Source organism: Dermacentor andersoni, chromosome 3, assembly GCF_023375885.2.
Source record: "Dermacentor andersoni chromosome 3, qqDerAnde1_hic_scaffold, whole genome shotgun sequence".
Classification (NCBI taxonomy): Eukaryota; Metazoa; Arthropoda; class Arachnida; order Ixodida; family Ixodidae; genus Dermacentor; species Dermacentor andersoni.
The window spans coordinates 30,348,374-30,375,331 of NC_092816.1; the positions used below are offsets into that span (position 1 = coordinate 30,348,374).

Here is a 26,958-nt window from a genome sequence, read left to right on the forward strand (position 1 = left end):
TTAACAAGAGCTGCCATGAATTCTTGTTTGCTCAGCAGAATTCCAGACTACAGTAACGCCACATTCGAGATATACTGTGTCCCACGTAACTTGTGCCAAAATATTAAAATGTGCAGGTACCACGTAGCTAGACACAACCAATGTGACGTTGTTTGCCGACTCTTGAAGCAAGTCAGACTATTTTTTTGTATTTCACCTAATTACACAATTAGTCATTACTAATTAATCAACTTCAATAAATATTATACTCGGAGTAACGTGTCAATGAGAAAATTGCAGACCCTCCTGAAAAATTCCCGATCCAGCTTTCTGTTGCTCAGTAAGCGCTACATAAAAGTTCATTTCCAAGCCTGAAAGAAAGCCCGCGAAACACGAAAAAGTGCTGTGCCACTAGTCGTGCGGCACTTTTTGCGAGATATTGTGGGCTTTCTTTCAGGCTTGGAAAAACCCAGAATTCCACGTGCGAAAGCGGAACGCGGTGTTATCTTTCACAGGCAACTTTCACGCTCGGAAAAACACTTTTATTTAGCACGTATTGTGCAACAGAAAGCTGTATCTGGAGTTTTTCATGTCACTCTACAATTTTTTCATGAACACTTTTCATCTCATCCGAAACTTTTCAAACACTTTTCATCTCATCCGACTCCAACCGAAACATAGGAAATAGAGCATCGTTTCCTTCGTACGTGCGTCCTCGACCGACCGACCGACCGACCGACCGACCGACCGACCGACCGACCGACCGACCGACCGACCGACCGACCGACCGACCGACCGACCGACCGACCGACCGACCGACCGACCGACCGACCGACCGACCGACCGACCGACCGACCGACCGACCGACCGACCGACCGACCGACCGACCGACCGACCGACCGACCGACCGACCGACCGACCGACCGACCGACCGACCGACCGACCGACCGACCGACCGACCGACCGACCGACCGACCGACCGACCGACCGACCGACCGACCGACCGACCGACCGACCGACCGACCGACCGACCGACCGACCGACCGACCGACCGACCGACCGACCGACCGACCGACCGACCGACCGACCGACCGACCGACCGACCGACCGACCGACCGACCGACCGACCGACCGACCGACCGACCGACCGACCGACCGACCGACCGACCGACCGACCGACCGACCGACCGACCGACCGACCGACCGACCGACCGACCGACCGACCGACCGACCGACCGACCGACCGACCGACCGACCGACCGACCGACCGACCGACCGACCGACCGACCGACCGACCGACCGACCGACCGACCGACCGACCGACCGACCGACCGACCGACCGACCGACCGACCGACCGACCGACCGACCGACCGACCGACCGACCGACCGACCGACCGACCGACCGACCGACCGACCGACCGACCGACCGACCGACCGACCGACCGACCGACCGACCGACCGACCGACCGACCGACCGACCGACCGACCGACCGACCGACCGACCGACCGACCGACCGACCGACCGACCGACCGACCGACCGACCGACCGACCGACCGACCGACCGACCGACCGACCGACCGACCGACCGACCGACCGACCGACCGACCGACCGACCGACCGACCGACCGACCGACCGACCGACCGACCGACCGACCGACCGACCGACCGACCGACAGACAGACAGACAGACAGACAGACAGACAGACAGACAGACAGACAGACAGACAGCGAACTTTATTTATACCTGAGGAGCTACTGTCAGGACCTCCTGACGGGAGGCCTTTGTAGCCGCTGGCCGCGCCCACGTAGAGGACAGAACGCCGTGACGCTCCGCCCTTTCCTGGGCCCTCTGGATAGCATGGGCTTGCTTTCAGAGTACCCTGCTTCTGATGGCCTACTCCCATTCGGCTTCGCTGGAGAGAAAGTCGTTAGGCCACGCGGGACATCGCCAGAGCATGTGAGCCATAGGGCAAAAGGTTTCACTGCAGTCGGGAAAACTAGGGTCCACATCCGAGTACATCTTAGTGAGGAATTCCCGCGACGGGAAAGATCCCGTCTGCAACGTTCTAAGAGTAGCTGACTGACCTCTACTGAGCTTCGGGTGAGGCAGAAGATAAACTATCCTACCAAGTTGGTAATGTTTAGTAATTTCATTAAATGTGAGAAGTAGATCTGTATCATCGTTCTGCTGAGTCCCTTCCTGCCCTTCCGGAGCCTCCAGACCGTCACGGCGCGGTTTGGGATGCCCTCTAGAACGTTCGTCCCCAAGTGTGCGGAGAACCACGTGATATAATGAGAACCGGGGCAAGCCCTTTTCTCATAGAATAGAGGCCGCTTCTCGAGCTAGGTTACCCGATTCGAAAGCTCTGATCTCGAGTCGGTATATATATATATATATATATATATATATATATATATATGGGCACTTGTAGGTTGTGTGACCTAGAGCGTCACTATAAAGACGAACGCTGCGTAATGTACTATACTTCCAGGAGTACCGAAGAAGTCACCATGCAGCGGAGCCCTGGACTGAAATCATGCTAATTTAGCGGAAACCTTTTAAAGCAATAAAGCCTTCATGCATTCATTCCACATTTCAGGGAGCGTTCATCACTCAGGGATAGAGGAACTGGATCTTGAACTGGGGACTATGCAGCTCCTCTAAAACCGTCACTTGGGTGAAATCTGCTGGTCGCAGGCGCGGATGTTTTGCTAGTCACGTGTCATTTATAAGAGAGGGAGAAGAAAAGGAGAATATTTCTGGTAGGGTATACAAAGGTAGCGAAAATAAAAGCTGAACTAATGGCTCCGCACTGTTGTTTTGTTCACAGCTTTACCTTTTCTAGCCCTTCGCCTCATTCCTGTATTTATCAATATATATGCGTTTCCTACAAGCACTTTAACCTTAAGTTTACCCTTTAACCTTTAACCACCTTAACCTTTGACCTGCATACATATAGAACATTTTGTTCAAGGCGAGCGAGCGAAGCAACTTTATCAGGAATGCCTGCAGAACGATTAGCCTTCCCCTGTAAGGGAGGCGTCACCGTGACGCGGCCATGACGTCTTCCCGGAGGGTGGCGCCTCTACTCCGGCCGTGGCCGCACTACTCCCTTTGGTCGACCGCGCCTGCCCCTCTTTTGGGGTGGCAGCCTCCCTCCGGTTTGGCTCGGTCGTTGCCTTTCGAGGGCCGCCGAGATCTGCTGGACGGCCTGGGCTTGGACCTCGTGATCGTAGCACCTCGTTGCGGCCTCGAGCCGCGGCGGGATCACTGTCGCCGTTGCAGCTTCGTGCGGATTTTTGGCACAGTCCCAAGGGACGTGAGCTGCAGTGGCTCTTTCCTTTCGGCACGCACAACGCAGGTCATTAAGAACATCTTTTGGGGGGCTAATTGGTGCATGTTACTGAAGTACTAAAGCCCCAAACAGACGACCCGTCTGTGTCTCTTCTTGTGTCGTCTGTTTGGCGCCTTAGTACTTCAGTAACAGGTCACTAACATAAACACTCGGACACACGTGCCTCATCAGCACCAGGATGAATAACGACTCCGCCTGAAGTTGTCGGTATAACACCGCTTCCTTACGGGTTCAAGGCAAGAATAATCTCTTGAGTCTTAACAAAACTGAAAAGAATTCCGGATTTGGTCAAGCTGCAGTAGGCCGAATTCGACTAACCCCAAACAGGCGCCACGGGAGATGCCGCTACATTTCCTCTACACATTCGGAATTGCATCCCTGGTATAGACTCCACGAAAAACATGCCTGTAGTGAGGTGTCTCTCTACAGACACTATTAATATACAGACGCTAGGATAGGATAGGAATAACTTTATTAAAATGCCGGAAACCTAACGTTAAACGCGTCGTGACATTGGCCAGAATTATATAGGCACCACCCACCTACAAGAGCATGAAGTAACCTGCTACAAGGTCCATATTTACTGACGGCTGAGTGAGTAATGTCATCAACATCCGCCGAACTGTGTGCGATGAAACAAGCGATGAAATAAACACTACGGCGACTTCAACAACAATGGGCAATTTTCAGACTCGAAAGCATCATTGTGAAGCCTTTGCACGAAAAGCACTAAATCAACCAATTACATTTTGGTCCATGACGTATGGCATGCCTGCACCACTTGGCGTCTAACCCTGGACATGTGGTAGCATTTCAGTGGCCTGCAGGATATTGCGGTATAGCAGGTAATGGAAATGCGGGTGAGGCGTGGGTGAAATGCGGGTGAGGTGTCAAAGTTCTGTTAAGGCAGCCCGCGATAGCCATGACAACATCAGTTATAAAAGTGCTTTTGTTTGAAAGTGAGGCTTCATCTTGGGCAAAGCGATATGTGCCTACGGAACGGAATAGAAGTTGGTCTTCAACTTCAGCCAACTACCATTTTTTGTACAACGTGGACCTAGAGCTCCAATCAAGGCTACGACAATGTCTACCACGCCATCTGAAACCGCGCCTCTATCACCATCTACGACTAAGCATTGTATACACGAAGCGCCTTCTTTTTAGAAGTGACCATCTACCGGAGCAAGTTGTCAGCACTGCGACGCCACGGAGTCTCAAGAGCACATCTTGCTTGAGTGACCAGCTTACAGAGACGCGCGACAACGGTATAAGATGAACATAGAAAAGCTCGACTAAGGCCCCTTGACTGTGACACGGATGCTGGGTCCCTGGTCTTGTCCGTCGAAACAGCGCAAAATCTTGAACTTCTCTTTTTCTGTTCAATCAACAGGTTGGCTCTCTAAACTGTGACCCACCCACATCATCTCATCAAGAATGTTTTTATTTAACCCTTAACCATCCAGATTTATCAATATTACCTACCTCCATCGCCTAGGACACTTACTCTGCTGCCGAAAAAATCACAACACCTGCACCATTTTCTTTCCTATTCTTCTGCACACCTTCTTCTAGGACCTCATCCCCTTCGTCCCATTCCCTGCAGGGTAGCATTTAGGTAAATATGTGGAGGGCTAGCAACTCTCCTTTTCAATAAATAACTTTCTCTCTCTCTCTGTAACAACAGAAAGTAGGTTGCAAATCGTCGTCGTCATTATTATCATCATCATCCAATCTTTATGTACACTGCCCAGGGCGAAGGCCTCTTCCAGCCATCTCCAATTCTCCACCTCTGTCTTACGCTAGCTCATTCCATGTTCCGCCTTCAAATTTTGTAACTTAATCGCACCACCTCTTCCTCGGGCGTCCTCGACTGCGCTTCCCTTCTCTTGGCACCCATTTCGTGCAGGCTTGCCGCAGAATGGGTGCCAAGGCTGCAAATATGTTCTTGCAATAACTTGAAATTTAGTAGCTAGCCTTTTATCTTCCCTGAAGAGTCGCCACCCGACAAGTAGGCAAGCATCAGACCACGACCTACTGGAACTCCAAACGTGCATAGATAACCGACTTCTATAGGAGTTGCCTTGCACCACTCTCGTTCAACAATTGGTCGTGGGTGTCGCTTTTATGACCCGTTCGTCTGCTACTCTACAGTTGACTGGGTCTGTAGGAGTTGTAATTAGAATGGCGGCTGTTTTGTTGTTACGAAGTGCTTGCATAGTTGATCATTTTTGCGAACACAGTGACAGTGATGTCCCAAGGCATTGCTCGGTCACTTGGCTCCAAAAGTTGACTGCCCGAACCTGAAAACTGTCGGTGCGTGTAGTCTGTTGCTCTCAAAAACAGCGTTAATAGCCACTCCTATCGCCTTTTTAACGCAGCAACAAACCGCACAGCTCTTGAACATTAGGCAACATTGTTTATAGAGTTTGTAAAGTTCACAACAGTTTCATTGTTTAGATTGCAAAGTTCGCTTCCGCGCTTTATGAGAAATTGGAAACTACCCAACATTCGACGACAGAACTATTACCGCTAATTTTAACTCTTAAAACTTGTCTATGATTGTGCCGTAAGTTCAAAAAGACAATTACGCATACTGCTTCACTTCGACATATCTTTTGCACCACCGTTATGCTGCCGACGTACCCACGCAGAAAAGCTAGCTTGGCAGTTTTGAAACAAAGTTTTTACACAAGGCCTGCAGTGCAGCACCTTCTAAAGCACTGCTATCCCTTTTGCAACCTTTAAACTAATCCATACATCTAGCAATATTTCAAAAAAGCTACGCTCACCTTTCCTTTAAACAGACTCGATCAATTTCCTCCACGCATCTGGAGCTGGAATTACTTGTGAAAGCTTTTACTAGATCCTCTGCCATTGAAATTCTAATGTCACCGCTGACATTAGGCCACCTGTAATAAAGTCAACAAAGCTGTTTTATCCTATGTATCTTTTAAAACAATTTTTCAGTCTCCTACCGAGGATAGGCGAGGAAAAGTTATGCCGTCTGGAATTGCAGCTGCCACCTGTGCTTGTTTGTCTTTTTTACACCACTCCTCCTCCTCTAATCTCGCAATTAACACGCAAAAAATTCGCACATTTTTTTTCTATTTGTGAATTTATTTGTTCACCACCAACACAAGCGTTCTGCGCCTGCCGAAATGGCAGTTCGAGCGTTGGAATAGATCGCGGAGGCAGACGACAGCAAACAGGCTATAACTAGCGTAACTCTGCCCGTACGTTATGTTCCTAGCGGCAAAACAGTTGAACTATACATTTGACGCCGTATAAGTGGTCTTATTCTGATCGGGGCCAATCACAGGTTCTATTCTTCTTCGTCGGTGCGCGCGCCCTCAGGGCGCAAGGCAGTGCACAGAGATGAAGAAGGCAACCATGGCGGCCGCACATCCAAATTCCTGGGATCCGCTCTCATCAGAGAACTGTTGTGTCGGCAGCGGCAGGCGGCGGGGGCCCGGCGTCCGGAGAGCGCGTGGCGAGCGCCCGACGACGCCGACGCGAGAGGGAGGCGCAGAGACAACCGCTCTAGTTGAAACCAGAGAAAGGACTCGGCCTGCAAGCGGCCGTTTATTGCACGAAGACTTTCTTGCCAGATCTCACCACCTCATTGGTCAAATGTCCAACACGTAACCGAAGGGGGTGCGCCATCTAGCTAATTTAGATCACAACATGAATGAACAGTTAACAGGAGATCTTTCCAGAGGGTGACACTATACCACATCATCCCCACCTGGAAAAGCAGAGTAAGCATTCAGTGAAACGCGTACCCACAGCACACGTACTTACGTCCAAAAATAATTTCTGTCCCCCCCCCCCCCCCAAGTTCACACACACGCACCAGTCTTTGAAGGCACAAGAACACAGACAGTCATGGACGTGCTTCCGGTGCGTTTGGCACTTCACAAAGAAATATGCAGGTGTCACACTGCATTGCAGACAAAGCAACACAGAACCCGATAAGCAACACAGAGTACAAGTTTCACTGCACCGCGCCGAAGAAAATACATTGTACGTCTGTATTGAACGAAGCACGTCCTACACTTAAGAAACAAAATCATCGAGCCACGGAGGCCGTTTCTTGCTACGATGAGGACGTGTGCGTACCTCAGAAGAACTTTGGGGGTTGCGACGCGTATCGGTCGACTTTGAAGACCCAGTCGTCCCACTATTGTTTCCCTCCCCCTGGTTTGACATATGAATGTTGGTGTCGCACAAAGCTGAAGAGGGTTGCCCAGGAAGCTCCTCTCGACGTCCCAACATGTCCTGGGAGGCTAGCGATTCCCCCACGGAGTCAGAGACGACTGCTGACTGTGTAGACTCGGAAGTTATACAGTCAGACGAGCTACTTAGCTGCTCCTTATTACTATAAAGAGATGATGTAGCTGTAGACCAGTCATTGGAATGACTATCCAAGTTTGAATATGAGTACAAAAAGTCTCTATCACTTGTAGACAATGTACTAACTGCTGAATCTTCTACCACTAGGGTTAACTTAGACGCATTCAACGTCTTCCCATCACAGAGTACAAAAGATGTTGTGTCGGCAGCGGCAGGCGGCAGGAGCCCGGCGTCCGGAGAGTGCGTGGCGAGCGCCCGACGACGCCGACGCGAGAGAGGGAGGCACAGAGACAACCGCTCTAGTTGAAACCAGACAAAGGACTCGGCCGGCAAGCGGCCGTTTATTGCACAAACACTTTCTTGCCAGATGTCACTACCTCATTGATCAAATGCTCAACACGTGACCGAAGGGGGTGCGCCATCTAGCTAAACTAGACCACAACATGAATGAACAGTTAACAGGAGATCTTTCCAGAGGGAGACACTATACCACAAAAACGAAGAGCCATCTCCGCAATGCCTGATGCGAATCAAAACGGCCATCGCCGAATTCAAAGCCCCACCGCCATACGGCCTCTTCAGGAAGACGACCAGGATCCGCGCCCTGGTCGTGGGCCCCTCTGATACGCCGTACGATGGCGGACTCTTCTACTTCATCTTGAAGTGCCCCTCGACCTATCCCGTGAATCCGCCCAAGGCGCGCATCATGACGACGGACGACGGACGGGTTGAGTTCGGTACCTGGATCGGACCGCCGTGGACGCAGGCGCAGACCATCGAGAGCGTACTCATCTCTATCCATTCGCTTCTCAACGAAAACCCTTTCACGAACGAGCCCGGCGCATCGTTCTTCTCGCTGCTCATGAAGATCCTCGACTACGAGCGCAACTACAACTCGTTCTTGCAGCACGAGACCATGCGAGCGGCAGTGTGCAGCAAGGTCGAAGCGTGCCTCAACGCCACTTCGCCGTGTCCACCGGTTCTGAGGGAGCAGGTGCTCAAAACATTCTCGGAGTCGTACGAGGACTACGAAAAAATGACCACAGAACGCCTAAATTTGACCGGAACCTCACTGCGTGATCGGTTTTTTAACGTCAAGAAAGTATACCAGTACGAGACACTGCTGGCGCGGCTCAAGAATCTGAACGACAGAGTGAAGCAGCGGAACGAAGCTGCAGCGCAAGCGGAAAACAAGTAATCTATTATTCGGTGCGACGGGCGGCCTTCGCGCATCGACGCGTGACGTTGACAAATTTGTTACGTACTGACACTTTGACGGCTGTATATGTGAGGCGTCCATTAAAAATGTGCCCTCTTTATCTGTCCGCGCCATTTTCCGCGCCTGCGGTGCGTCTGTGACAACCGCATTATAACCAATGAACTCTGGAGTATGTTCTGAACCAAAGATTCTTGGCAAACGGTCACACCGACCGGTCCTGTCTGGAGGCTCCTCAGTGCTACTGTATCAAGCCGGCTGGCTTCATTGGTGATGTGCACACAGAGCCCGCAAATTTTCTGAATAAATACTCCAGAGGGAAATGCGGCATTATTGTTCATGGGGGTTTCCTTAGCGCTTCTTCAATCACCGGGAGAGTAACGGGCAAGTACATGCATTTTTTCACAGCGAAGCTATTAGCCTCCATTTGCTCGGGATGTTGCTTGGCGTGCTAGCTCACCCAAAACAAACGGTAGCTGGAAAAGGGATTTGTTTTCAAGTTTCACGTAACAGAATTACGTTTTCTCGCCATCGTTGAGCTTGCCGCTGATCAGAAGTAGCATTCACAATAATACACTGCGGCTGCAGGTGCCGTAGACAGCGCTGCGCGTCACCCCTTCTAGCGCGCAGCGTTTACCAGCCGCGCAAACAGTTAACGAGATAAATGGTGGAAGGAAGTGAACACCGTGTCCTGTGAACAGATCGGATCCGACAGTTGCAGATCTCCAGCAAAAAGACCTAGCGCCGGTTTTACGAGGCTTTTACTCTCTGCGTGCAGCGCACATGGAAGGGAAGTCACTAACCCCACTCCCCCGCACGGGGAACAAAAGAACATTACGCTGATGATTAAGCAGAAAGACAAACGCGCTCGTTCTTGGAAAATGCCTCAACACTTTCGGCGTGATTGTGCTCTATATTTTCGGTCTCCTGCGGTGTCCGCCCGGCTTACAAATATTGTTCGTACACATTTGTCGCAATAAAAGCGATCTTAGTGAGATCAGGGGCAATCGCAGGTTCTATTCTTCATCGTCGGTGCGCGCGCCATCAGGGCGCAAGCCAGTGCGGGAAGACGAAGAAAGCAACTATGGCCGCCCCATCTCCAAATTCCTGGGATCCGCTCTCGTCAGAGAACGAAGAGCCATCTCCGCAGTGCCTGATGCGAGTCAAAAAGGACATCGCCAATTTCAGAGCCCAGCCGCCGTACGGCATCTTCATCGCTCCGCAGGAAGACGACTTGACCAAGATCCACGCCCTAGTCGTGGGCCCCTCTGACACGCCGTACGATGGCGGCATCTTCTACTTCATCTTGAAGTGCCCCTCGACCTATCCCGTGAACCCGCCCAAGGTGCGCATCATGACGACGGATGCCGGACGGGTCGAGTTCAACCCGAACCTCTACGCCTGCGGCAAGGTTTGCCTCAGCATCCTCGGGACCTGGTTCGGACCGCCGTGGACGCCGGCGCAGACCATCGAGAGCGTGCTCATCTCCATCCAGTCGCTGCTCAACGAAAACCCTTTCGCGAACGAGCCCGGCGCGTCGTTTTTGTCGCCGCTCACGAAGATCCTCGGCTACGAGAGCAACTACAACTCGTTCCTGCAGCACGAGACAATGAGAGTGGCAGTGTGCGACACGGTCGAAGCGTGCCTCGACGGCACTTCACCGTGTCCACCGGTTCTGAGGGAGCAGGTGCTCAAAACTTTCTCGGAGTCGTACGACAAGTACGAAAAAATGGCCACAGAACGCCTAAACTTGACCGGTACCCCACTGCGTGATCGATTTTTTAACGTCAAGGGAGTGTACCAGTACGAGACGCTGGTGGCGCGACTGAAGAATCTGAACGACAGAGTGAAGCAGCGGAACGAAGCTGCAGCGCAAAGGAAAAATTAGTAATCTGTTATTCGGTACGGCGGCAGCATTGACGTGACGGACTGCGTGACGCGCCGACGCGTGAACTTGACTACTTGGTGACGTACTGAGGCCTCGACGGCTGCGCATGTGAGGCGTCCATCAAGAATGTGCGCGCTGTATGCACTCGTGGCATGTCCTGTGGCTGTGGTTTATCTGTGACCCAACCGCAGTGCGAACTCCGGAGTGCTTTTTGAACCAACGATTCTTGGCCAACGGTCACGCTCTCCGATCGCATCTGGAGGCTGCTCAGCGATACTGTCTCAAGCCGGCTGGCTTCACTGGTGATGTGCACAAAGAACCCACAAAATCTTTGAATAAGTATTCCAGAGGGAAATGTGGCCCTAGTGTCCATGCAGATTTTTTTCAGCGCTGCTTCAACCGCTGTTGGAATAACGGAAAGTGCATGGATTTTTTTATTTATTTTTCCTTCTGCTTCGAATGACCTTGTGCATTCTTTTGTTAACGGTCTTGAAGCCCATTTTTCATTATGAAATCGCTGGGTGACCGTAATCAGCGTTAACGCATGGTGAGTGCTACTTACAGAACGTCGTCTGACTTTAACGACATGTATAATTGAAAATTCTGTAATTTATTTGTGTATTGCAAATCAGAACAAAAACAACTGCACACGTAAAGCCCAAGTGGTTTAAGCAAACTTTAATTGTGCGGTTACAAAATAGCAATAAAAAAGCTGTAATATGCTTTTTTCAGTGGTTGTGTGTGAAATTGCAGATACATTTTTCTACATACTATACCAATCATTCCCATTAATGCAAGTTTTACAGTGCCAGATTTTATTTTTATAGTGGCGTTCGTTTGAGCCTGTGTGACAGAAGCATGGCATCTGAGATTGGACAGCGCACGCTGTCGGCGCCCTCCAGTCTCGCAGGTCATGACTTGCCCCCTAACCCTCCATGCTGTATTACGTTCTGAGCGCCAAGTATTCAGTCTTCACTTTTACAGTGCAGTGGGACCAGACGACATTAAAGGGGACCCGATTAAGGCAGCAGTGCCCGCTATTAGCTTTCCTCTATAGTACATACTTGTTATCTTATCATGAGGATAGGCGATTTTCTGAATTACTACAAGTTGCTAGAGTGGCGGTTATATACAAACGTGGAGAAAAGGGAGACTAACTCTCGCAGGTATCCGTATTGAGCTTTTTCATTAAAATATTTGAACGCGTACTGTACAAGAGGTTACTCGGGTTTTTGAGAAAGCGTGAAGTAATTTTACCACACCAGCTCGGTTTTCAACAAGATAACTCAACTTTCCAAGCCCAACTGCAAACAAGGAATCTAATAATAAAAAAAAAGGTCACCACCCGTTCCAGTCCGCGAAGATGGTCGAAGAGCGAAGCTGTACGTGTTATGCACTGAGGGTTACACCATGCAAATCAAATTTCGCAAGCACTCTATATTTAGTAAATATTTTGTTTCATCATTCTTTCATCTCATTTTGGCTTTCGCGTGCTTCGCGTGGTAAGCATGCTTTAGGAGCGCTTTTTTTTTTTTTGCGATTCTAACAGTGGTTTTTTTTTTTTTTTGCGCCTGAGGTTAGTGTTTGTGTTTTGCCGTGCTTTCGCGTGCAAGTTGCTCAGCCCTGTGGTCTTCCCATAGTTACAGCTGAGATGGAATGTGCTGAACCACTAATCCAAAGCTTCGTATATTGGGCGCAAGGCGATGGAGATGCTTGGATTGGTTTGACTGACGCATTTGTGTTTCTTAATGAGGTTACCCACACGTTCGGCTGCGATGGAGAGAACGACGTCAGTGACGGTTGTGCCCGCAGTCCGCCGTTGTCGCTTGCGTTCGATGTATCGAGTTTGCTCGGTGGCGTGGTATACCAGCATCCGCCCGGGTTTGCCACTTCCGATTCTTCAAAATTAAATGGCTTCAAAATTAAATCTGTCCCTCACGTAAGACAGTGAATGGCTCATACCCCCTTAAGCAATGGCTCATACCCCCGTAAACGTGGCCTCCTCATTACGACGACAGAAGAGAAGTGAAATTCTACGCTGGAATGACGAGCGGCAACGGAGCCAGCTGTGGAAGAAGACGACGACGCTCGAGCCATTGTTGATGATGATAGTTTTAGCCAACTCCGGCAACGACGGAGCAGGGTCCACATAAATAGCTTCGCTGTAATATCGAACAAATGTTGTATACAGTATAAATATTTCTGGACCTAAGAAAGGGCCTTCGATTCCGGAATCCCCTACTACGGCATGCCTCATAATCAAATCGCGGTTCTGGCACGTAAAACCCGACAATATATCTTTTGAATCTACGTGAAGCGGAGGTTTCGTGAAGCTGCCAATGCTACAAAACTAAAAGCGATTAGTATAGTCGTATTTTTCGTCTTGTTTACGCACCTTTATGGACTACATCATTGACCAACTATGATGTGATCGTTTATAAGTTTTACAGAATATTTAAAAATCGCCTTTGGCAGATAGAATAATTCTAACCCTTCCGCTCGATTATTCAAAGAGGCAGACATTACTTGCACGAGCAATCGAAACCGATAATAAAGCAATTAACAAAAATCCACTAATTACCTTCTAAATAATTACTTGACGGCACGTATTCCAATTTACGAATTGTAGCCGATGAAACACGTTCGGAACAAACTTGGAATAAAGTTTGAGAATGGAAATGAATGAAATGTGAATTTGAAAATGGACGTTTTCACTTACTGTTTATTGCGATAGCAACTACATGGACACTCCAGGCGCATTTCTGCCGTCGCCGACGGCGATGGCATGGATACATTTGGCAACATATTCGGCAAGATATTCGGCAAGACTGCAGCAGCTAAGGTAGGCAAAATCCGCGAAGTGTCGCCAGGAAGGCTTCGCTTTAAACAATACCATCGCGCTAAGCATCGCCCCCCCCCCCCCCTTCCGTCCCCACTGAAATATGTAGGCTCCGACATGTGTCCAATGATGTTCGTACTACCTTCTAAACAAGGCACAAGGCGTCGAGGGAAGATGGATACTTCAGGAACACTTGGAGAATGTGGGAAGCCTCGACCCAAATGTCAATTAACGTACCGCTATTTAATTTAAAACTGGCATTTAACATTTCGTTAATCGTTATGCTGTGATCTTGGCACATCCCGAGCGATAATCTCTCTCGTTTCTTTCCCTTGATTCGAAGAGGGCTGCCTCAAACCATAGCAGGAACATTATTTACATTCATTCATCGTGATTGGTGACACTTTGTCCGGCGCGATGACCCAGTCGCCATGCCATTGTGCTGCCGAGTACAACGTCTCGGGTTCGATTGCCGGACCCCGCGGCCGGGTTATGGTGGGATCCAAATGCAAGAACGCCCGTTCACCGCACCTTCGGTGCACGTCAAACACCGGGTGGTCAAAACAAGAGGTACTGCATATGCGCCCACAGAAAGCAGGAGTGTGACTCCAGTGCTGGTGTCACACCTCCACTTTCGATCGCGATCGAGCACGATTGGCTCCCTCTCGTAGCTTGCGCAAGGAAGAAAATCGCGACCGAGAAATTCAATGCCGATTGGGCGCGATCGCGATCGAAAGTGCGCCGTGCCACACCCGTACATAACTCGGCAAAACTAATCCGGAGTGCCTTATGACCCACAGTGCAGTTTTGGAACGTTAAACCCCAGAATTTTGGTTCACGTTTCTCTTTTTCTGACCAACATTCACCTGGTTAGATGCAAGACAGACAAAAAAAAAATAAGACTAAGTCCAAGTTCCGAGGTGTGCGCAAATCGTAAACTGTAAACAACAAGATTATTGGTGCCCTCTGCAGAATTGTCTGAGACGGTCAGACGTATTTTAATTGTTCGATTAAGGCATTTACTTACATTTATTTACCAACATTCACCTGGTTAGATGCGACCATTGACAAAACAAAAAAAGACTAAGTTTCGAGATATCAGGTAAATCGTAAACTGTAAACAACAAGTTTATTGGTCCCCTCTGCAGAATGGCGTGAGCCGGCCAGACGTATATTTTAATTCTTCGAGTAATGCATTTACTGAACCAGAGGCACGCGCACGAGCATATTCTTATAATTCCCCACGTATTTTACTCCCGACACAGGATGTAAGATGCTCTGTACGCTACTTGAACCTCAGGATCATCTTCATCGGGCTTGCCAAGTTTCGAGCGAATTCTGGAACGAGAACCAAGAGGGCAGAGGGCATCTCAGGGACTAAACCATTCTAGCGCTGTCACCATGGCTTAAATACACACAGCTTGCTTTTTGATCCCTGAATACAATAAGAGCAAAAAAAGCTATTACGAAACATGGTTATACGGCGCAATTTTAAATCGGACACAGCGAGATACACAGGACCATCTAAAATTGCGCCTTAAACCATGTTTCATAATACTCGTAACCAACTAGCTCATTAGTGCCTTGAAAAAAGACGAAGCACACATGAAAAACCAACAAAAAAAAGGATAGCCTCGACAACTCGAAAACTCTGTGATAAATGATTACTTCTGCGCAAAGCGTATTGGGTTATCACTAGTTGATTCTGTGCTCTGTTCTAAAACAATTGTGGCGTTGCAGCGGAAGCTAGAAAATGCATTTTGGTTTGAGCGTGAGTGAGCAGCCAACGCTTTTGATGAGGAGAGACAACCATTGAGTGGACGCGCAGGCAAGGAACACATGCAAAGTGTTGCATGGATAAGACCGTCAACTTTACATAACTCTTTCAGTTAAACCACTGGCTAACCTCCGCTCATATTTCGCAAACGAGCAGCATTTTTTCAGTGAGTTCATTTTGATATCAGGTTTGTTAGCATTACCTGCCCCAGTCTCGTTAACAAGAAAACTGAAGCGCGCGTCCATCTGCCTCTACGCCACTAAAGAAAATCACGATTTCGCTGTAACGAAACGTGGCGCCATCTGTCACCGTTACGATAGAACTCGTATTTTACCGTACCGGCGAGAGGTGGCGCCCCCGCTTTATGTCTTTCGTGCTGCTTAACCAATCTTATTTCTGAAACAGTCAGTACATTAGCGTGATCGCGCTTCTCATTGGTTGACCAGTTAAGGTGAACTGTAGCTTCAACTCCAACAAAGAACTAGCGGTCATTAAAGTGAGATAATTGCGCTCTGACAAAGTATAAAAAAACTCTTCTTTATTCTGGTTTCGAGTGCATATGTGGCAAAAATAGGAGACACAGCGCCAGAACATTTGCAGGTTGGACGACGCCACTTTATGATACCCACAGTCTCATGACTATACGGTCCTTATGCAGGCATATGCCGCAGAGGTCTGCCAGAATAGACGTCTATAACACACTTCACCATCGTCATCATCATCATCAGCGTATTTATGTCTACTGCAGGACGAAGGCCTCTCCCTGCGATTTCCAATTACCCCTGTCCTACGCCAACCGAATTCAGTTAGCACCCGCAAATTTCCCAATTTCGTCGCACCACCTAGTCTTCTGCCGTCCTCTACTGCGCTTCCCTTCTCATGGTACCCATTCTGCCGCCCTAATGGTCCAATGGTTATCTAATCTGCGCATCACATGACCTGCCCAGCGCCATTTCTTTTTCTCAATGTCTATTAGAATATCGTCTATACCCGTTTGCTCTCCGATCCAAACCGCTCTCTTTCTGTCTCTTAAAGTTATGCCTAGCATACTTCGCTCCATCGCCTCTTCGCGCGGTCCTTAACTTATTCTCAAGCTTCTTTGTCAGTCTCCAAGTCTCTGCGCCATATGTCAGCACAGGTAAAATGCACTAATTGTATATTTTCCTTTTCAATGATAACGGTAAGCTCCCAGTCAGGAGTTCACGATGTCTGCCGCATACGATCCGACCCATTCTTATTGTTCTGTGAATTTCCTTCCCGTGGCCAGGGTTCCCTGTGATTAGTTGGCCTAGGCAAACGTACTCTTTCACAGATTCTAGAGGCTGACTTGCGATAGTGAACTCTTGTTCCCTTGCCAGGTTATTTATCATTATCTTTGTCTTCTGCATATTAACCTTCAGCCCCACTCTTACACTCTCCCTGTTGGGGCCTCAATCATTTGTTGTAACTCGTCTGCAGTGTTGCTGAATAGAACAATGTCATCAACAAACCGAAGGTTGCTGAGGTATTCGCCATCGATCATTACTCCTAAGCATTCCCAGTTTATTAGCTTGAATACTTCTTCCAAGCACACAGTGAATAGCATTGGAGAGATTGTGTCTCCTTGTCTGAGCCCTTTCTTCATAGGTATCTTCCTACTTTTCTTGTGTAGAATTAAGGTGGCTGTGCAATCTCTGTAGATATTTTTCAGGGTATTTACGTAATTGGTCTGTACTCCTTGATTACACAATGCCTCTATGACTGCTGGTATTTCTACTGAATCAAATGCTTTTTTGTATCTATGAAAGCCATATAGAGAGGCTTATTATACTCTGCGGATTTCTCGATAAACTGATTAATGAAATGGATATGATACATTGTAAAGTAGCCTTTCCTGAAGCCAGCCTGTTCCCTTGGTTGACTAAAGTCCAATGTTTCCCTTATTCTTTTGGAGATTATTCTGGTAAATATTTTATATAATACTTGGTGTAAGCTAATGGGCCTATATTTTTTCAGTTCTTTAACGTCGCCCTTTTTGTGGATTAGTAGAATGTTTGCATTCTTTCCAGTTTTCTGGGACCCTTGCAGTCGATAGCCACTTGGTATAGAGAGCCGCCAGTTTTCCTAGCATTACGTTTCCTCCATCTTTGATTAAATCGACGATTATTCCATCCTCTCCTGCCGGTTTTCCCCGTTTCATGCCTTGCAAGGCCCTTCTGACCTCTTCTGTAGTTATAGCAGTGAGTTTCTGTATACTGTTCATTATTGTTTCGAATAGAGTACTCCCGAGTCATCTGGGTACTGTACAGGTCAGTGTCAGTACAGAATTCTTCCGCTGCTTTTATTATACCTTCGAGATTGCTGATGATATTACCCTGCTTATCTTTCAGTGCATACATCTTGGTTTGTTCATGGTTTCCTAATTAAGCCAATAGGCCCTAGGCTTTTTTTCTACGGATAAACATTAATTCGTTCATTCATAACGTTGAAGGTACCTTGACTTCTCCGCGAGACAGGAGGCTCCTACTCCTTGTCCTGGTGAGGCAAGGAATCCGCTGAATGAACTCGCCAAGTTTCTCTCAAGGTGGCGCAATTCGGCACCCCTTTGTGATGATTTTATTTTCACAGACCCCAGGAACACCAGCACCACCAAGCGTGCGCCAGCACTCACCTCGTCTCCAGTCTCTCGAGAGCCTGCTTGGCACGCTCGGGTTCCTTTTCTTCCATTCGTATCACAAAACTCCACGTCCTTACACATGCCATGACAGCCGACAACGTCGTATTCTCTTTCACTGCAAAGTCCTTCCTGTACACACAAGAGAAAGAAGAGCGGTGGGGCACGACTATCATAAATCAAGAATGTCTATTTTTCGCCTCCAGCAGAAAACTATTACTGTTCGAATTACTTCTTTGTAGAATAACAACAACTGACACGGACTGTCAGCTGATCCACTTTTCTGGAGAAGCTGCAGTGTTTTTTCGCAGAAAGTAACTGGTAGCTGTGATTGAAATTAAAGATAAGTTTGCCCCTGTCTGATAATGACTCTTGTGCAAGCAGAAGCGAACCGTTAAAGGAGCAGGAGCACCACCGGCACAGAAAGATACAGCGAGAAAGACCACGATCGAAAAATCATAGCTCAGACGCACAGACGGACAGAAACGGGATGACAGACTAGCGCTAAATACCGATTAATAATGGGCTTAGATAACAGTGTAACAATGGGGAAAAAAGGTGGTCGTGCTATGAACGGCTTGTTTTTCTGTATAAAATTCGTGTGGCTGTGAACCACTTTTGCGCAAGCGTAGTTTTGTCAACAGAAGTGGTGCCAAGCCTACGCGTGAAATTCTAGAGGGAGGAACAATATCGCGACTGGGTTCTTGTTGTGTGAGAACCCCATCTGTGTACGTTTCAGATGAAGAGTTCACTTTTCTATGAAAGTGAATCGCGTGCGTCACATGGCGATAAGTTTCTAAATACGCGGTTTGCTGAAACACCTTTGTTTTTTTTGTTATCTATAGTCAGCACTCGTCTGTCGGCTTTTTTTCTGTCCGTATGTGTGTCTCTGCAATACGCAATTCGCCCTGACGTCGAACCAACAAATTAGGCACAAACCTACACAACTAGGAAGTGTGATAGAGAAGGTGGGAGGGAGCGAGTACGCGCGCGCGATAACGTGTAACATGTGTCGTATTGCTCACTTGTGAACGTCACTGAAGGGGACCTCCGTCTTCTCGTAGCCGTACGTCCAGAAGTCGTGTTGAGCAGTCAGGTAGCCCTTAAACTCCTGGTACCGAAACTGAAGAATAAATAGATAATAAAAGATTCAAATGATCGCCCGCGAAATGGCAAAAGCAAAATAGGGTCGAATATATCTCGCATCTCCGTTTCCCTTCTTCCTCTCCTACCACTATGACTGGAAATGCAATTGGACATTTACGGTGTAGTAAGCCGGCTCTTCTCTTTCTCTGCAACCGATATTCATTAGTACATATACACTACATGGTATACGTGACTTATAGGACACCATATTTGTCAGGCACCTAGTTCCATTCACTAGATGTTCTAGTTTGATTCGCCAGTAAATGGTAAAATACGATCGTTCTGATACATCGCCATGTAAGTATGTGCTTTATGGAGTTACTAAATGGAAACACGCAATCTTACATTGAGACTCACAAATTACACTTTCAACATTCTCTTTTCGTTAATTTATCTGAAAGAAGTTGATTATTAAAAGTGCAAATGAAGGTCACAATATTATATATTGAATTTTGAGCTGGAACCTTTGAACCGGTATGTCAGTGTGACGTCACAAATTTCAAACTACTTTCTCGTAAATGGGCCACTGTGGCAAAGTGAAATTTCTTGAAACTTGGTAGGCACAGTCTGTACCTCTTTTAGAGATCAATATAATCCATCTTTATCGTAAGGGTAACTAGGCCCGGGCGGTCGCCCTCAGAAACAGTGACGTCTCGGCAATGGTGCAGGAAATAGAAGGCGGCGTCGCCACTTGTCTGTGGTTCTCGCGTCTTTACCTCACTTACCAAGTCTCCGCTAAGGGTAGGCGTGACTTTTTGCGTATTGTAGAAAGATAATTTATTATTACAACTTACTCTTTCTCTTTAGTGTCCCTTCAGGCATATCTACGAGATGATGTACAGTGGAGTGACAAAAGCCTGACAACTATCGTTCACTTGTACTGCGTTTTATGTGAGAAAACTATTTCGTAATTTCGTAATAACAATTTCGTAAGGCGGTTACAGGCCGCCAACTTAAAGAAAAAGCAGTCGGTCTGCAGGGCGTGGCACGCAAAAGCAAAACTGTGCTCACTGTGTGAAGCTCGCACCAGCTCTTGAAACCAACTGTGGTGAGCTTCAACTAGATTAGTTATTCCAGACATCATGTGGAACTGTAGTTGCAATGGCCAAACGGGAATTGTTTAAACTCATATTTTTTAATATATCTTTTCATAAAACATTTTAGCAGGGACCAGTTTTTTACATGCGATCATAAACGTTAAGATGCGGTGGCTAGCATCAATGGTTGATACGCTGGCACATTCCCCAATAATTCCTTTATAGGAGGTGCCTGATCCTCCTGCTACCCACTCGATATCTCCCAAATACGCACATGGTCTACCCAGGAAATCGCGCCTACCGGCCTATTAGAGGGCAACAACCCAATTTATCGCCTCAATTTTCCCGGTTCAATATCCGAGTCTATACGTTATCCCAGGGAAGAAACAAACCACGTACGTATACTGCAGATACGTCCGCAGACGTGACAAACCCATTTTTTTACGCAGCAAAGTTCGCTGTAAATAGAATCACTGGAGTGGCAGTTGACAAGAACCTCGGACCAAGGGACACGTATATACTGCGCGCATATAGCCCCTACCACCGATAGAGTCGTTATCGGTATAAAGCAGTAACGCTATGGCAAACCGTCCTAATCGCTTGAACAGGTGAGGCTGAAGAATTCGCGGCACCTCTGATAGAGTCGTTATCGGTATAAAGCAGTAACGCTACGGCAAACCGTCCTAATCGCTTGAACAGGTGAGGCTGAAGAATTCGCGGCACCTCCTCCAGGCAGTCCTCAAGTCCCGGCTCAGCCACGGCGCGCAGCCGGTACATCGACGGGCAGAATACGCCGCCGTCCACCAGCACCCGGCGAACCTCGGCGAAGAAGGCATCCCAGTGGAACCAGTGCAGCGCATTCACCGTCGACACCAGTGCCACGGAGCCGGCATCCAAGGGAAGGGACTCGGCGTTGGCCACCCTGCAGCGTTTACACTCGCGGTATACTGGGTCTGTGAGTTTATGGCTCTCGAATTTTCCGGGCAAGGAAACGCGTTTTGAGCAGTGTACTAAACTGGCAAAGCACCCGCGTTTAGCCAGCATACGAGGCACTAGTTTAGCTCGCTATTATAAAAAAAAGCAACATGCGCCATGCCACCGGGATGTGTTCGCGACGCGTCTTGATTACTTCAAAGCATGGTTGATTCAAATAGTTGAATGTGCACAGAGTCCTCATCAAGGTGGCTGCAAGTGTAGATGCATACTCTTTCATGTATTTTCTATCTGAACGTCGGCGCAAGAAAGATAACTTGCCGCTGTTCTCGGGCTGCTCGACAGAACTGCCCCAGCAAAACGTATACTACATATGAGCGTCTATAGGGTAGCCCTGCGCAGATACGTTTGGAACTACCAATCAAAGAGAACTTTCCGTACCGAAGTCTCGCGGCTAGAGGGTAGTCTGGAATACTCCTTGACCATGGCGACGCGAGAAGGCTAATAGAATAGAGAAATAAATATTTTTTATTTTATTTTTATTGCTAGAGGCTGGGTAGTGCTGGACTGATTTAATAATTGCGGCAGATGTCGGCAATTCCGCTTTTCTGCAACGTTAAATTGTTAATGAATGAAGGATGGTGATAAGAGAACCCTTACAGCTATTTAGCACTTCAATACAAAATGCGGTGCAGTCGGTTGCAAGATAAAAAGCTGCCCAAGAAATGAAATATGGCACTTTCTGCATAGCTATAATGTCTAGAAAGCAGTGAAGGGGGAACAAGCTTCCGTTGTGATAGTAGAGACCCGTGGCTCACTCGAAGCTCACGTTCCTAGCGGTGCAAGCTGCTCGTGCTATGCTGATCTGTGTCTCGCTGATGTCGGTGCCCACGACCTTCCTAAAGTGCGGGCAAAAAAGTTCCGTGCTCTGTCCAGGACCGCATCCGACGTCAACGCAAACACCATCCTTGCATGAAACCTGTCGCGCAGTTAAAGACAAACAGAAAAAAATACAGCAAATCCAACAAGTTGGCATCTATATACAGCGAAGCTTTGTGTAAGCGCATAAAGAGGCGAAACACGAGTTTGCGTTTACTGAATGTCCACACAAAGTGACATGGAAGGATTTATTCAGGCAATGTAGAGACGCTAATGCAATGCCGCTGCCACGGATGCGTGAAGGCGAGCTTTCTGGTTCATTTTTTTTCTCCCGCATGACCGGCGCCGCCGCTACCGCGATGATGATAATGATGATGATTTATTGACATCCCCTTTGACACGGCGCGGTGACAAATAGTCACCTAGCCTGCTTCAGTTACTCAGGTAATTATGATTATTTATTGACATCCCCTTTGCTACGGGGCGGTGGCAAACATTCACCTAGCCTGCTTGAGTTACTCAGGTAATGATGATTTATTGACATCCCCTCTGAAACTGAGCAGTGGCAAACAGTCACCTAGACTGCTTGAGTTACTCAGGTAATGATTATTATCTATTAACATCCCCTCTGAAACGGAGCGGTGGCAAACAGTCACCTAGCCGGCTTGAGTTACTCAGGTAATGATGATGATCTACTGAGATCCCCTCTGAAACGGGGCGGTGGCAAACAGTCACCTAGCCTGTTGCAGTTACTCGGGTAATGATGATTTATTGACATCCCCTCTGAAACGGAGCGGTGGCAAACAGTCACCTAGCCGGCTTGAGTTACTCAAGTAATGATGATGATCTACTGAGATCCCCTCTGAAACGGGGCGGTGGCAAACAGTCACCTAGCCTGTTGCAGTTACTCAGGTAATGATGATTTATTGACATCCCCTCTGAAACAGGGCGGTGACAAATAGTCAACCAGCTTGCTTGAGTTACTCAGGTAATGATGATGATTTATTGACATACCCTTTGACACGGGGCGGTGGCAAACAGTCACCTAGCCTGCTTGAGCTATTCAGGTAATGATGATATTTATTGACATCCCCTCTGAAATGGGGCCGTGGCAAATAGTCACCGAGCCTGCGTGAGTTACTCAGGTAATGATGATGATTTATTCACATCCCCTTTGACACGGAGCGGTGGCAAATAGTCACCTAGCCTGCTCGAGCTACTCAGGTAACGATGGTTTATTGGCATCTCCTTTGAAACCGGGCAGTGGCAAATAGTCACCTAGCCTGCTTGAGTTGCTCAGGTAATGATGATGATTTATTCACATCCCCTTTGAAACACGGCAGTGGCAAATAGTCGCCTAGCATGCTTGAGTTGCTCAGCTAACGATGATTTATTGGCATCTCCTTTGAAACGGAACGGTAACAAATAGTCACCTAGCCTGCTTGAGTTAGGCAGGTAATGATGATGATTTATTGACATCCCCTTTGAAACGGGGCGGTGACAAATACTCACTTAGCCTGCTTGAGTTACTCAGGTATATGCTATACATGATTTTCATTCTAGATGCATATTTGTAAAGAACTCTTTCATCGTTTTTTCTCTTGCTCAAAACTTATCTAACTTGTACCGCTATCTGTGCCTGTAATGGATCCGGTCGCAGCTATCTCTTGCCTGCTTTTTTTTCACCCTCTAAACGTCTGTTGCATATCTCGGAAGCTGACCGGTTGATGCTTCCGTACACTTTGAATGCAAGCGCTTCTGGAAGGTGTACCTTACCCACAGGTCTTACTGGGTGAATCCCTTCGCATTTCCATAGGATGTCATGAGTGGTCTCCGTATTTCTGCTCAACACACGTCTCATCTTGTTACGAATATTTGATCCGGTATGTTTTCGTCCTGAGGCAACCAACTCGAGCCTCGAGTAAACCAGCCCAAGTAAACCAGCCCTGGCTACAGCGCGATGATGATGATGATGATGATTTAATGGCGTCTCCTTCGAAACAGGGCGGTGACAAATAGTCACCTAGCCTGCTTGAGTAACTCAGGTATGCTATACGGATGCGCGGAGGCGAGCGCCATCTGGGGGTGGTGCATGGAACCCAGGGGCGCGCGTCCTCCGCTGTGATTGGTTGGCCTATTCCGCTATAGAACAGCCACACAGCACCGACGGTCACGAAAACCCGGCGAGGTTCGCAAACAAAGACTTCGCTTTTAAAACGTTTTTTTTTTTCTTTATTGCCGACTTTGACTTTCTAAATCAAGGTTTACAAAGGATAAAACGTGCGAGCCACACTTTGGCCAACACGGTACTAAAATCTTTTCAACAACGCCAATTCATCAAATACAGAGATCCATTGTGGTGGATCAGGCAGCGCTTTGAAAGCATCTCTCACACACACAACACTCTCAATGAAGTTTTCACGAACCTGTCGAACAACAATGTTTCCGTTTTGAAATTGCAGTCTAGTTTTCCAGATAGCGTGGAGGCTCAGGACCATACTTGGGTCATACGGGACATCCTCGGTGGTATCAATCGGTAAGAAGCGTATTCCATACGGGTCCAGGGGTAAGTGTTCTTTCAGTGTTCTCTGCAGAACATCCCAGTGAAATATGGCGTCCCAGCAATCTAGGAATGCATGTTCTATTGTTTCCGCTTTCTTTTTTTTTTTTCAGATAATAAGCAGTCGGTGGTCCAGGGGATGAAAATACTTTTTTCATGAAGTCAGGTCTCAACGGGAAGTGTGTTTGAGTGAAATCTGAAGAAGAAAGATTTAGCTGACGGCCGTATTGGCATTTTTTTTTTTTCACTCTTTTTACTCTTCGATGTTAAAACGAGCAGTCATTTTTATCAAGTACTGATATCAGGGTGCAACAATAGACTCGCGCTTAACATTTACATGTTCGTCGCTCACACTACTCCGGTACCACGCATACTGCTGGTTTTCCTGGACTGTTTCTAGAGCCTGACGTTTTGCCAGTCTTTCCGTGTGCCTCATAATTAATCATTTAAACCTCTTTTCGAGAGCTCCCTAGCTGCAGTCAATTTATTTATAACAAAACACTTCTCACCTCTTGCTGATGTATATCGCAATCACTCGTAATTAAAGCAGCCAAACATGTACACTCAGCACCAATTCTGAGAGAACGCCTAATAAATTAATTAGTGATTAATTAATTTATGGCGTACAAGGCAGAGGTATGAAAGTCCATCTGCTGATGTTAGATAGCACGTACCGTTTGGTTCGCGTACTCGACGATGTCTGCGACTATCGCAGGCGGCATCACGGGCCTTGCCAACTTGTACTGCGCCGACAGGTCGCCGCCCACAAAGCAGTGCCTGTACGTTTCTTCGAGGCTGGCGGGAGGCCGCTCGCACGAACCACCGTCGTGTGACTCGCCCGACATTCCTGCGATCAAACCGCACGGCCGTGCTTCAGTCGAACGTGCGGGCATGCACCGGGTGTTTCCGAAAATACTTTCAGTAACTTTTAAAAAATCATCCGTGCCAAGTGGCACAATTTTAATCTTTGAGCTGGATTGCCCAAACCAGGTGGACATTATCGGCGCGAGAAATCGAAATGCATAATTGAACAATTAACAAATATTGTCTAAATACGATTTTAACTAATTACAGCACATATTGGAATTTATAGATTGTAGTAGCCTGGGAGTTAGCAAGGTAGATCCATTCGGGACTAATTGTCAGGTTAGCATAAATTTCGAGACATTTATTGTCAAAGTGTGCAACCAAATACATGGGCATTCAAGTTACTTCTGTGCTTCAATGCAGAAAACGACGTTTTCTTAAGAAAGCAAGTGGAACGACATTGCATCTTTGCCGCATGTTTGACAGCGCATATCTCCTAAATGGTGTCATACACAGAATTATTTTCAAGTGGGCAAGGCCTTGCAGTCCCACCCGCTGGAATTTGTAAAACTGCAATATGTGCCATAATATAATCAGTTAAATACCTTTTGTTAATTTTTTAATTAAAGATTGTTTAAGTGTTAAAATGTTAAACTGCTAAATATATTGTTAATTAGTCCAATATGCATTTGAACTTTTTGCGCAAGTAGCGTCCGCCTCTTCGGGTATACGAGCTGATGGACTAGAATTGTGCTATCTGATAAAGGCAATTTTTTTTTAATTGAGACTATTCGCTGGAACACCCTGTACGAGCAATAATTATATTACATGTTTTCGTTATGCATGCGATGTACTAGTCCTTGTTTTTCCTTCTTTGTACGTGTGCTGATGTGCGTCTTCGGTTTATTGCTTGACCACCACCAACATTTATCCCGCGCGATCAATTCAAAAGCCTTCAGTTGTTAGTGCGCCTTGTGCTCGTCAAGCCTTGCTTCTCCTTCGTATTCCCTGGAGCTGTATGCAAATCATGATAAACAAACATATCTTAGTTTCTTTTTTTATTTTAGAGCGCAGCACTTAGGCGCTCGCTCCTGCGGCGAGCATCGGCGTCCCTCGGCGTAACCGAGCGAACGAGCACAGCGAAACATGAAGGAGCGCACGCGGAACCCGGCGGGGAATAAAAGACGGCGATATGGCCGTAAGGAAAGAAGGATGGTGGAGAAGGAGGGTGCAACGCAACCATCAGGCGGAAAGCGGTGGGGGGGAAGGCATGGCGAAAGCGTGAGAAGAAAAGCGTAGTGCCGCTATGCCACCATAGTGCCGCGGAAGACTGGCTCTGTGGCGACGAAAGGCTACGAGATGGCGCCAGAGTAGCGCGCGCGGCGTCTGTTCACCGATGACGCCACCGATACCATATATGGAAACATAGCATTGCATAACGGGAGGTCTAGCTGACAGTGGCGGCTGCTGTAAATCGCGCCCACACGTCACCCACGCGCTGCTCTCACGATCTTCCGATTAGCGAGGCAGTCC

The 26,958-nt window shown here is 47.8% G+C and overlaps 3 protein-coding genes across 4 annotated transcripts in view; 2 read left to right on the forward strand and 1 right to left on the reverse strand.

The window, feature by feature from the left end:
• The first annotated feature begins 8,213 nt into the window (after positions 1–8,213).
• On the forward strand, positions 8,214–8,888 carry LOC140216490 (ubiquitin-conjugating enzyme E2 Z-like). Its single transcript, XM_072286809.1, has one exon. It carries the CDS (start codon positions 8,214–8,216, stop codon positions 8,886–8,888), a length of 675 nt encoding a protein of 224 aa, XP_072142910.1.
• A 1,086-nt stretch (positions 8,889–9,974) lies between these two features.
• On the forward strand, positions 9,975–11,525 carry LOC126520743 (ubiquitin-conjugating enzyme E2 Z-like). The gene has a single exon (XM_050169525.3). It carries the CDS (start codon positions 9,991–9,993, stop codon positions 10,792–10,794), a length of 804 nt encoding a protein of 267 aa, XP_050025482.2. The 5' UTR covers positions 9,975–9,990; the 3' UTR covers positions 10,795–11,525.
• A 3,218-nt stretch (positions 11,526–14,743) lies between these two features.
• Positions 14,744–26,958, reverse strand: part of LOC126518078 (putative methyltransferase DDB_G0268948) — a 28,143-nt gene continuing 15,928 nt past the window's right edge. For both annotated transcript variants that reach the window (XM_055065075.2, XM_050167934.3), the window contains 6 exons: positions 25,293–25,465; positions 21,998–22,158; positions 20,970–21,168; positions 19,089–19,186; positions 18,061–18,195; positions 14,744–14,971 (listed from right to left, as the gene is read on the reverse strand). In XM_055065075.2, the coding sequence (XP_054921050.2) occupies positions 14,884–14,971; positions 18,061–18,195; positions 19,089–19,186; positions 20,970–21,168; positions 21,998–22,158; positions 25,293–25,465 (854 nt within the window). In that variant the 3' untranslated portion in view covers positions 14,744–14,883. The remainder of the gene's footprint in view (positions 14,972–18,060; positions 18,196–19,088; positions 19,187–20,969; positions 21,169–21,997; positions 22,159–25,292; positions 25,466–26,958) is intronic.